The sequence below is a fragment of the Myotis myotis genome, unplaced genomic scaffold (assembly GCF_014108235.1).
Source record: "Myotis myotis isolate mMyoMyo1 unplaced genomic scaffold, mMyoMyo1.p scaffold_m19_p_10, whole genome shotgun sequence".
In the NCBI taxonomy this organism is placed as follows: Eukaryota; Metazoa; Chordata; class Mammalia; order Chiroptera; family Vespertilionidae; genus Myotis; species Myotis myotis.
In genome coordinates, this window is record NW_023416314.1 from 41,910,471 (window position 1) to 41,923,571 (window position 13,101).

Here is a 13,101-nt window from a genome sequence, read left to right on the forward strand (position 1 = left end):
CATCTAGTACAAAATAAAATTGAAAGAAAAGAATACTCAGAAATAAAAACAAACTTCTAGCTTGTTTCTTTTGAGCATAGTTGGGACAGGTAGAGTGCTTTAAAATAGCAGTAAATATTAACAACATACAAATACACACAGAGAGTAGCTGGAATTGCGGCCCTCTGGGTCCTTGTCAGACAGGAGTTGGTTGCAGTTTTTGTCTTAATGAGGTTCTCTTTCTTAGGAGACACTGCGAGGAAGGGGTAGAGGAAAGTAGACACATATCAAAGACAAAGGCCCACGCAGTCTCTATCTGAAGTGCTCAAAGTCTCTGGAGTGTTAAGCACAGCTGGTTCCTGGGAGGCCTGACTTAGCACCACAGAGGAGGTGGGGATGTAATCTGCAGGACCCCCAGAGGTGGGAACTCTGCGTCAGAGTGGTCCCCTAGAAAATAGGCCAGAGTCTTCCATGAGTCTCTGAGGACCCTTCTCACATGCAGCAGTATTTATGTCCACATCCTTTTGGGAGAAGAGCAGAGGTTTGTGAGGAGAAAGGCAGGTTCTCCTCCCAACTCCGTCCTTCCCAAATGTCTATCACTGGAAGATGAAGGCTACATTGGACTATGGACAGACCTGGACTAGCAGAAACAGGAAAGAGGTGACAGGTGTGGTGAGTGGGAGAGGATGGGGGCACCTCAATTACCTCTGACACTCAGTTCTAGTCTTAGGCATCAGCTTCCTGCCTGCTCCCTATTTCTTTATTGCCTCTACTTTGGCTCTTCAATTGAAGAAGCATAAGTCTTGACAGTCCAACCCAAATGCTATGTCTACATTCTCCAGACACTCCCTCCACTACAGAGGATTTTTGCCTCCTTTCTGTGCCAAACACTGTGGTTCAATTCCAAGCAGTTTTAGCTGATTATACCAGCTTGGATCCTGTCACTTCTTACCTATCATTTCTCTTCTCACCCCACCAGTATCCCTGTTCCAATTAGGAAGCTACTGCGTTAGTCAGGAGAGAGAAAATGAGGCCTGAACTAGGAAGATGCAGGGAGAGGTAGAAATACATTTCCTATTGGTTCTTCCACAAGCCACATCCTTGAAGGACCTTAGGTGAGTGACTATTTTCCCATCTCTGGATCATACTCATTCAGATTATCTTTCTGATACCCTCTTATGATAGAAGTGTAGACTACAAAGTAGATGCTAGTGTTGAATACTCTCTGTCCATGGAGACCCATTTAAGCACTTTGGGGAAAAACAAAGAAATAGACAAGTCCTCTGATCTTGTATGGACATTTTGACTTCAGAAACATAGTACAGGCAGGATAAAGCATTCACTGCAAAGCAGGTTCCTATGTTCTGGATGGTTGGTAAGAAATACTGGCTCCATATACTCCCCTCTTCTGAGATCCTTATTCTAGGAGGGGTATTTTTTATTTTATTTTATTTTATTTTATTTTATTTTATTTTATTTATTTATTTATTTATTTATTTATTTATTTATTTATTTATTTATTTTTGGTTAATCCTCACCCGAGAATATTTTTCCATTGAATTTTAGAGGGAGAGTGGAATGGAGGGAGAGAGACACAGAGAGAGAAGCATCGATATGAGACACATTGATTGGTTACCTCTCACACACACCCGGGCCAGGGCCAAGGATCGAGTCTGCAACTGAGGCACATGCCCTTGACCAGAATTGAACCCAGGACCCTTCAGTCCATGGGCCAATGCTCTATCCACTGAGCCAAACCAGTTAGGACTGGTAGGGGTATATTTTTGATGAGCTTCAACAGAAGTAAGGGTCATGTTCTATTGGATAACCTGTGTTTGGGGGAAGAAATTGATAGAATAGATAACTTTTTGTTTGTGTGAAGAAAGATGGATCAGTCACAGGGTGGTTACTTACGTTTAGTATGTAGAGAGAACAAGTCAGGGAGATGAAGAGACTCAGAGGTAAAATAAAATATGTTCAATTTTGTTGAAAAAAATGCATATTTCTTGAGGGTGAAGATGCAACAGTCATTTATAGACTATATGCTATGTACCTGGCACTGAAGATATAACAGCGGGGAAAAAAGTTCTTGCTGTGTTTCCTACAAAGCCAAAGTGCTTTTTTTTTCTGGAAAAGATGTGCAAGACAGGGAAAAATACTTTCCATTGAGAAGATTTTATTCTGATGCGTCACCAAGGTTGGTTGGGTTTCTTAGAACGTATCTCCTAATTGCATGTTAAATGGGAAGATAGCCTATTATTGGATCAGCTAGGGATATCTGAACACAGTGAGAGGACATTTTCAACTTTGGTAGTTCATTCTTCATTTGGTGAAATATTCAACACAATGTGTATGCTAGAAGCTGCAGTTACAGAAGTGAATAAGGCAGTCCCTTTATTTTACAATAGGCCGGTGTTTGTGGGAGGATAGAAATTGGAGCCCAAAGACAGAGCACACATTTTAAAAGTCTTGTTCCTGTAGCAAATGGGACACGATGGTGTCTTGAATAAGTGTTGTGGTAATTGAAATGGAGTAGGCAATTTTGAGAGTTTCTGTGGAGGCTGACCCAATTGGACCTGCTGGTGGATTGAATATGGTGCAGGAAGTAAGGGTAGATAATAATTCTGGGTTGAACAACTAGTTGGAGAGAATATTATGTACTGACGTATGGAATGCGCATAGAGGGATGAAGTTAAGATTCCTGCCTCAAGCACGATAGGCTGAGATAGCTGTGAGACTGTTACATGGGGATAGTAAATTGAGAGTTGCATATACTAGTCTGTGGCTAAAAGGGAAGATATGATATGGAAACATATTGTCATACTGTTGGGAGCTGATAACAAAATTCATGGTAGACAAGTAGAACACTAGAGAGGATGATTTAAGAACATTTCTGAAGCAATATTCTCCTTTCTCTTGTAAATTTTGTTTTCCTTTGTTACTGGATAAATTCTCTTCAGTTTAATAACATGCCTTTTTCTTTTCCTTCTTAAAAACAATTGAACACACACACACACACACACACACACACACACACACACACACACACTTCCCTCTGCAGCTGCCAGGGCCTCTTTACTGTGTGCCTTTGCAGAAACCTGAGCCAAGTTAACAAATTTCAATTTCTCATTTTTATCACCGAACTCCATCAAATCTGGCTTTGCCTTCATCTACTCTAGCAAAAATTTTTCTTATCAAGGTCTCCAACCCACTGCACTTCTATATACAAGCCCAATTCTTTGTTTTGGAATTATTTGACTTATTGGTAGCCTCTGGTTTAGTCATTTTTTCCTCCTCCTTAGTCCACTACCTTCAATAACCTATCTGGACAGCACGTCATCTTGGAAACTTTTCTGATAGGTTGCCCATTCTGTCTCTTTTGCTGACTCTTCCTCCATTCAGTCCCACTCCATCTCCACTCTCATTTTAAAAAGATTATTATTTTTTTATACTTTTATTAATTTCAGAGAGAAAGGGAGAGGGAGAGTTAGAAACATCAATGATGAGAGAGAATTATTGATTAGCTGCCTCCTTCATGCCCCACACTGGGAACCGGGCCCGAAACCGGGCATGTACGCTGATTGGGAATCAAACCATGACCTCCTGGTTCATAGGCTGATGCTCAACCACTGAGCCATGCCGGTTGAGCCATTTTTAATTTTTTGATACAACTTCATACTGCTTTCCACAGTGGCTATCCCAATCTGCATTAAATACATAATCTTATGTAATGCTCATGAAAACCACATTAACTGGATTCTATAAGAGAAAAGTGGCTGTGTAAAAACTGATCAACTCCAGAGTTTAAAGATTTGACAGAGGAGAAAAATCAATGAGAGAAGAGGGAAAGATGAAAGATTAACAAAGGACATTTGTTTTGGAAGTCAGGTATTAGCTTTGCTAAACATGAGAGTTTTGCGATGAAAATAAGGGAGCTAGAAGATGATTGGGCGGAGAGCCACATGAATAGGGAGCTTAACATGAATTTAGATGGAAGAGAACCAGAAGAAGAGGATCCTTATTTTCTTAGGAAGTTTAAGGTAGGGCTGTATTTACAGAAATTTGTGGATGGGGAATGTACCTGGAAGATATATCTGAGAATAGCTCTCTCTAGTAGAACTTTCTGCAATGATGGAAATGTTTTGTATCTGAATAATCTAATACGGTAGCACTAGTCACATGTGACTTTCGGCACTGATACAGTGCTAGGAATAACTGAGGTATTGAATTTCCATTTTATTTTAATACATATAAATTGCTACATGTGGCTAGTGGCAGTCCTATCTAATAGTGTAGTGCTAGAGAAAATATACAAACTGTGCAATTAATAGAAATTGCAGGCTTTATTCAACTTATACAAGCACTCAAACCTGAGATTTTAGGACAGGAAATTGGCTTTTGTGGTTGTGAGCTTAGCTTGATTATCATGTAGTTTGGTGCCAATGTATGTTCTAAAGAAATGCATTTGTTTAAACATATTTCTACTTCTTTTAACAGGGTATCCTGAAAACACCCCAAACACAGAAAACACTACCTTCTCTTCATTCCTTTATGAAAGCTGTCTTGTGATATCAGTTCTAATCATCTTTAATATTCTATCTACTCAATGAAATTTAAAGTTCCTTGAGGTAATAAAATATGGATTATGCTTTTCCATTTCTATGAGGCCTAATAACTGATTATATTTAAGGTCTGGCAATGGGAACAAGAGCTAATCCTCCCAAGAAGGTATATATAGAAGGTGAAGGGGCCCACAAAAACTGACAAGGGAAATTTCCAGAAGTCATGTCAGCCTCCAATATTACCTCAACTCATCCAGCTGTCTTCTTGTTGGTAGGAATTCCAGGTTTGGAGCACCTGCATGTCTGGATCTCCATTCCTTTCTGCTTTGCCTATACTCTGGCCCTGCTAGGCAACGGCACCCTCCTCTTCATTATCCGGGCTGATGCAGCCCTTCATGAGCCCATGTACCTCTTTCTGGCCATGTTGGCAACCATTGATCTGGTCCTTTCTTCTACAACACTTCCTAAAATGCTGGCTATTTTTTGGTTTAAAGATCGAGAGATCAACTTCTATGCCTGCTTGGTCCAGATGTTCTTTCTCCACTCCTTTTCCATCATGGAGTCAGCAGTGCTGCTGGCCATGGCCTTTGACCGCTATGTGGCCATCTGCAAGCCACTGCACTACACCACAGTGCTGACCAGGACCCTTATCACAAAGATTGGTATAGCTGCTATGACTCGGGCTGTGACACTAATGACTCCACTCCCCTTTCTGCTCAGACGCTTCCACTACTGCCGAGGACCCATGATCGCCCACTGCTACTGTGAGCACATGGCTGTGGTAAGGCTGGCCTGTGGGGACACTCGCTTCAACAATATCTATGGCATTGCAGTGGCCATGTTTATAGTGGTGTTGGATCTGCTCTTTGTTATTTTGTCTTATATCTTCATCCTTCAGGCAGTTCTACAGCTTGCCTCTCAGGAAGCCCGTTACAAGGCCTTTGGGACATGTGTGTCTCATATAGGTGCCATCTTGTCCACCTACTCACCTGTTGTCATCTCATCAGTCATGCATCGTGTGGCTCGCCGAGCTGCCCCTCATGTACACATACTCCTTGCTATCTTCTATCTTCTTTTTCCACCCATGATCAACCCCATCATCTATGGGGTCAAGACCAAGCAGATTCGTGATCATGTGCTCAGTTTATTCCGGAAAAAGGCTATGTAGATGCATACTTTTTTCCTTACTCACCAATCCAATACTGAGTGGGTGCTGGACTGAAGCATAGATGAAAGATTTCAAGTAGGAAAGTTGCAGTCTCTATGTTTGTTAATTCTCAATAATGACAAGAAAAATGAAGTGCCAATCTCACAGATTCACCAGTAAGATCAAAACAGGTGTGTCCCACAGTCTGTCTGATAGCAGAGTTTTGACCTTCCTATTTTCATAGACTCATCACATGGTTAAAAAAACAAGAAGCCTTCCAAAGTGCTATTGTCATATCAGTGAAAGATAGTACGAATATTGGCTGAGACTGGGTGAACTCTTCATCCAGACTATGAGTGAGGAACTGAACCCAAATTTTGTTATCCAAAGGCTAAAACCACATTTAGTACTGAAAATAATTCCTTATCTCTTTTGATAAGTGGTTTTCAGCCTCTGACACTCTTTGGCCTACTACTGTTGTAGTGGCTTTACAGTTGGACAGCTCCTTTTCTAAGGAGACTTACTCCTTCTATTAAGTCAGTTCCTTTCTGACCCATAGTAATGGGCAATTCCTTATCGCACAACTAACAAAGGAGTCTTGGGATATCACTTTATAAAAATTTATATTATGGTAACTTACTTTTCACATGCATATGCCTTTTGTCTCCAAAATCCTTACTAATATTTATTATATGAATGCATAGAAGAGCTGAATAGATTGTGGAAATATATTCCCCTCTTAAAGATGAGACTACTGAAGCTCAAGAAGAAAATAATTACAATATGTAGTTGTGATAGATTATTATTGTTCACAGATATTTACTATCCTGTTCCTTTCTCCCTGAAGGGGAATTTCCTTACTCTAGGAATGTTAATTCTTCCTATGGCTTTCTTTGGCCAATAAAATTTGAGTGGCCTTGAAATGTGTCATAATAATCAGAAACTTTAAAATATGTTTGTGTAGCTTGGCTCAGTGCTTTTCACCTCGCTACAAAAATGAGTATGTTCCCGAACAGAGTTTTTCCTTCAACCTAGACCCATGATTGAGAAGATACACAGAGCACTTATGAGTCTAACTCACTGCCTGGAACACAGCCACAGCTGGCCCACAGTGTTCCTATAACATGAGCAAAGAAGGTTTTGTTATTTTTTATGTAAACTACTGAGATTTTGGAGCTGTTTTCTGGAATGGTGAGTTCTTTCTTGCACTCCAACGTCAGCTCTTGCATGACAGTTCAAGACTCCAAGTACTTAAATAAAAAAAAAAAAGAAAATCCACTATTTCTTCTTCTAGCATATCCTAAAAAAGAATTTCACTTATCTGTCTGCTTTTGTCTCCTTACACAAACTCTCACAATTGAACATTACAGAGTAAGAGTGATCATTCTGGTCAGTTAGCACAGGGTCCTATAACTGGGATGCAGGTATGAGCATTAGAAAGATTCAGAGTGGGCACTGCCACGGACTTGTGGGGATGTGACAGCAATCTGTTCAATTAACAGTACCTGAGAATCTAGTAGGAGGAGGTCATTTCCAACAGGTAACAATGTAAAGAAGCACCAAATTACAGCACAAGATGTGTCTGGGGTCAGAGGCCAGATAAGATACAAGGAAGCAGGAGACAGTGCTTTCCCACGTGACTGCCATGATGGCAATCTTATAAAAACCCATTCATCCCCTACTGCAGTTTTAAACCTAACATAAGGAAGGGGGTGATAAGAAAACTCCCGGGGGAGATTTTGAACCTGTATCAGACTAAATTATATATTGAAATGGACTAAGAAATAATTAAAGTGGACTGGATTTGGTCAGAAGTGCTATCTTCTATAACACTTTGATTTTATTTTTACTCTAAATCCTATTGTGCAAACAAAAACATAACCCTGAATCAATGACATATTTTCACAACTAAATCTGTACTATAATTTTTCTATTTGCTATACAAGGAACTGTTTAGAGGTATTTAGCCTTTTACTGTCACAAGACTAGTTATGTGAGTGTGTATCACTAATTGGATACATGAGGTGTACATGAGTGGGTGCTGGGCAGCCAAGGAGAACAGAAGAAAGCTGGCTCTGTTGCTATGGTTTTCTACAGAGAAGCCAAGAACAGAGTTTTCCAGAGTGGAGGCTGGTACATTCCTGACTGAGGCACAATTGCAAACATTATCTGGTTTTTCCAGGAACTAGTTCCAGCTACTCTTCTGCCTTATCATTCTCTCTTGGGACTTTTACTGCACAATAAAATGCTGTTATTTTTAAGAGGCAAGTTGTTTTTTCTTTATGCCAGGCACTGGCATTTTAGATTCATTATCTTAATACATCACTAGAGGTAAAAGGCAGGAATTTGTGCATGGGTGGGGTACAGCAGGCCTCTGACCCCAGACACATCGGGGTGGATTGGGGCTGGGCCTGTTGGGAGGAGGAAATGGTTGGAGGTGGGCTGGCTGGCCCGCTCTAATCAGCGCTCCATCAGGGCTGGGCTGGCTGGGGGGAGGGGCCATGGGCGATTGGTCAGCAGGCCCCATCCCTGATTGGGGTTGGGAGGCGGGGCCAGCCATGGGAAGGGGCTGTGGACAGTGGGCCAGCCGGCCCTGCCCCCAAATGGGGTGGGTGTTGCTGATTTGGGCCAGCGGCCTTGGGGAGAGGCCATGGGTGGTTGGCCGCTGGTCCTGCCCCTGATCGGGGTGGTGGTGGTCGATCTGGGGTGGGGTTGGGTGGGGCTGAAGGAGGTTGGTCGGCCAGTCCCACCCCCTATTGGGGTTGGGGGATGACCAGGGGTGGGGCTGGCCAGGAGGAGGGGCTGCGGGAGGTTGGCCACTGGCTCCACCCCTGATCGAGCTGTTTGCTGGCCACAGTGGCGTCATAGTGACAGGTCACTGGCTTTTTATATATATAGACTAGAGGCCTGATGCATGAAGATTTGTGCAAGAATAGGCCTTCTTTCTCCTGGCTGCCGGCACTGCCTTCGCTCTGGCCCGGAGCTGCCTTTCCACCTTCCCACGCTGCCCAGTGGCCCGGAGCGGCTGGGGAGGTATGGAACACCTGCGTCCTGCCCCACCCCAGCAGCTCAGCGCCTGCATATGTAAATTAACCCGCCAGCTTATTGGGTTAATTTGCATACTCACCCTGATTGGCTGCTGGGAATTGCGAAGGTACAGTCAATTTGCATCTTTCTCTTTTATTAGTGTAGATTATAACAAACCCATAAGGAGTTAGTATCATTTTCAAGGAGAGGAAACTGAGGCTTAGATTGTGCAACACATCCAAAGTCTGACAGTTATTGGTTCAGATCCATCTCTGCCATTTATAGTAATTGCAGAGCCCAAGTCCTTAACCACCTGTGCCATATGACCATAAAAATGCCTTTACAAATAACCATAAAAGTGCCTCCTCCTTCAACTGTTCCCCAATTTCACTTTTCCATGAAGTCTTGCAGACTCAAAAGGGACTGATGAGAGTGTCCTTTACTCCCACCCTAGGGCGGGTGGTAAAAAGGGAACAGAGATATTTGTGTGAAGGAGAAGTAAGATGTTGGCTTTGAATAAGAGAGAGATTCAATTATTGGACTTCTGTCAGATCCCTATACTGCATTCACCACTATACATTCCCTCCCATCTTGTGCTGAGATAACCCCTTCACCGTGAAAGAGCCCAGCAATGAGTATAGTTGACAATGGAATTAAATGCTCTACTGTAACCAAGTACACACCCTGAGTCTGATAGGCATGGATGTTGTCAGGGGGGTTGTCCCTGTATCTAGGACCATACAGACAGATGGTATTTTCTCTTTACCCCCAATCATTCAATGCCATCCATATAAAGAAACTAGAGATGATTGGTATTTGGTCTTGATTTATGGTAGACCCAGCAGATTTCTAAAGAGAAACACTTTACTGTGAGGTTTCTGAGAGGATTTGGCCAGAAAGTTAATTACATTTAGAAGGATTAATACTAAATCCAGATTAAAAGCCCTGGATCTCCAAATATATTGTCTGCTTACACAGTAAAAAGTGGACTTTAGGCATTATGCTGAAGAGCCATTCCATGACAAAATTTTCTTGTCATTTCCCTCCGCATCAGTGCCAGTGATACATTTTTTTTCCTTCAAAGCCTAGGATTATGGTCAGGAGATATTCTGTAAAATAAGCTTCTATCTCTGAGGTTTTTATAGTATCTCTTTATCAATTCCTACTAAAAACATTTGGCACTAAAATTATGTTCATAGAACACAACCTTTTCCCAGTAAGTGGACTTGGTTTTGGCACTGGATTCCAGGGACCTTAATAAGGAGATGGGGGAAGGAGAAACAATGGAGAAAAATATATATGAGCCAAACAACCTTAGGTTTAGGAATAAGATTATAAGGAAATAGAAATTTGAAATTAGCAAAACTTTAAAAAAGAGTTTGTGATATCCTAAGTTCCTAATTTTTCCTTTTTTTTTGTAATGGTATGCAAAACAAGGAGGTGAGTTGCGCATTTTAAAGTCTAAAACATTTTAGAACTAAAATAGACATATAATTCTGAATAACTACAATTAATAGTGATTGCTTCATTTCATTTTTCATGCATTACCATCATTTTTGTAGGTTTCTAGCCTGGAATAGTAATTTTATTATGAAAAATCTATAATCAAGAAAAGGAAAAGGGTTAAAATCATATAAAAATAAAAAAGTATGAAGCAAAAATTCACCAAAGATCTGAAGTTATTTCAAGGTTTGTATCTACCACTGTCTCTATTTATTCTCATCACCTTTACTCCATTCTCTACTTAACCCCTTTTACAAGTCAATCCCACTGTGACCTTCTCATTATGTCCTTTTAATATTTCAGTATAGCTGCTGTCCTTCATGTATGCCATTTCAGGAACTCCAAAACAAAATCCCCAATTGTCCTTCTGTCTCCTCCTACCTGCTTCCAATTAACTCTATTATTAGGAGAAGATGTGGGATATTACATTTCCATCTATCTATTAAATGGGGAAATGATCTGGCTTGAGGACTTTAACTCCTATGGGCAGTAAGGTCCTATTAGGTTAAGATTTGTAATATTCATATTGCCTCCATTCTCAACAAAAGGTCTTTTCTGGGGCAAGCCAAAAGGATTGGAAGAGCTTGCCAACACAGTTGGAATTTTTCCAGGCTTTTGCTGACAGAATTTGTAAATGGTCTTCAAGAAGGTATTAGGGTAGCCTGGCCAGTGTTGCCCAGTAGTTGTGTGTCAATTGACTCTTGAACCAAGAGGTCACTGGTTTGATGCCCAGTCAGGGCACATGCCCAGGTTGCAGGCTAGATCCCCAGCAGGGGGTGTGCAGGAGGCAGTCAGTCAATGATGTTTCTCTCTCATCAATGTTTCTATCTCTCTAGCCCTCTCCCTTCCTCTTTCTCTAAAAATCAATAAAAACATATTTAAAAAGGTGTTAGAATATAATTTTACCTTCTAGGAATTGTTCAAAAACACTCTCCAAAGAGAAACCAGAAATCCTTTACCAAAAAGCGTCAAAAATAAAAATATTCCCAGTTCTGTGGTTGTGCATAATTTGATGAAGTCAAATAGGAAAAGGGATATTGTAGTATAAAAACTTATTTCTTGATTTCTCTCCACTGTCATATATTTCAGATATTACCCTCTCCATTTTCAGAAAATTCATTCATCATAGACCCTTATTTCCACAACTCCAGTAAGACCCAGTTGCATGGGTCTTATTGCATTGGCTGCCTCAGTTAGAGCCTTTTCCTTCCATCACCAAATATCTACATGCCTTATAGGTGCAGAATAGTCATTTGGGATGAGCCCCTGCTTTGAGAATGTAGAGAAGTTTCTCTCGAATCTGTCTGGTACGGACAGCATAGACAACTGGATTGAGGATGGGTGGGATTAGGAGGTAAAAGTTGGCCAAAAGGATATGGATATGGGGAGGCACATGATGTCCAAAGCGGTGAGTGAGAGAGGAAATAGCAATGGGGATGTAGAAGACAAGGATGGCACAAATGTGAGAACTGCATGTCCCTAGGGTTTTAAGCTTAGCCTCAGGGGTGGCCAGTCCCATTACAGCTCTGAAAATCATCACATACGAGGCAGTAATGGCTAATGAATCCACGATCAATACTAGGAACCCGATTCCCATTCCATAAAAGTCGTTGACCGTTGTGTCACCACATGCAACAGTGACCACGGCCATGTGCTCACAGTAGGAGTGGGCAATGATTTGGGTCCGGTAAAGGGACAGCCTCAGGCGAATCATTAGGGGTAGGGGTCCAATGTAGAGTACTCCACGGAGGAGGGCAGCCAGACCCAAACGACTCACCACTGTGTGGGTGAGCACTGAAGTATGGTGTAGTGGGTCACAGATGGCCACATAGCGATCAAAAGCCATGGCAAGGAAGATGCCTGACTCAACTGTGGCAAAGCAGTGGATGAAGAACATTTGGGCCAAGCAGGCATCTAAGTCAATGTGGTGGGCACCAAACCAGAAGATGGCTAGCAGTTTGGGCATGGTAGAAGTTGACAGGACCAAATCAATGACAGCCAACATGCACAGGAAGAAGTACATGGGCTGATGCAGGCTGCGCTCCATCTTTACCACAGCCAGGATGATGACATTCCCCACCACAGCCACCAAGTACATGGAGCTGAAGGGAATGGAGAGCCAGATGTGCAGAGACTCCAGCCCTGGGATGCCAGTGAGCCAGAAAGAAGTAGGCGCCAAGCAGGAATTGTTAGACACAAACATATTTGAGGGTGTGAAGTACCCAGAGGACAGGAGCTCTTATTTTTAGATTTTTACTTCTCTGAGAAATATTGCCTCTGGAAACTGTAGACTACTAGTTCTTTTTTTTTTCCATCCTGGGAAACTGATGGAGCCTATAATAAAGCAGAATTGGAAGTGTGGTTTTGAAAATTGGCATATTACATATTTATAAAAGAGACTATGCATAAAAACACCCACTGGTAAATGTAGAAACAGGCATGCTCATGATTTCTACTGATAACTTACCCTACTCCACTGTAGAAGTTCCCAAAATGTTCATCCTCTTCGATGAATTTTGCTTTTGGAAACATTTTTTAAAGGAAATGAAAAATACAGAAAAGTTCTATGAGCCATGATTAAATGTAAGTCTATTAATGTAATGTATTTAGCCCAGTGCCTGCATATACTTCTCTTATCACTGTATATATAGTAACATTGTAACATCAATAACAATGATTAGCTATTTGTAATTACTGATTTTATAATAAAAAGTTGGAAGAAATATATGTTCAAAAATAAAGCACTGTTTAAATTCTAGTACATGCATTCAATGAACTAGAATTATGTCTATAACCTTTTAGATCTATATATTTACATTGTAAGATGTTTACATATTTCAGGAAGGGAGGCCATGTTCAGTAAGGGAACAGGAGGCATATTCT

The 13,101-nt window shown here is 41.3% G+C and overlaps 2 protein-coding genes across 2 annotated transcripts; one reads left to right on the top strand and one right to left on the bottom strand.

Annotated features, from left to right (window-relative positions):
• The first annotated feature begins 4,764 nt into the window (after positions 1-4,764).
• On the top strand, positions 4,765-5,709 carry LOC118662863 (olfactory receptor 52K1). Its single transcript, XM_036321831.1, has one exon. The coding sequence runs from the start codon at positions 4,765-4,767 to the stop codon at positions 5,707-5,709; it is 945 nt and encodes a 314-aa protein (XP_036177724.1).
• A 5,758-nt stretch (positions 5,710-11,467) lies between these two features.
• Positions 11,468-12,421, bottom strand: LOC118664295 (olfactory receptor 52M1-like). The gene has a single exon (XM_036324267.1). The coding sequence runs from the start codon at positions 12,419-12,421 to the stop codon at positions 11,468-11,470; it is 954 nt and encodes a 317-aa protein (XP_036180160.1).
• Positions 12,422-13,101: the final 680 nt, after the last annotated feature.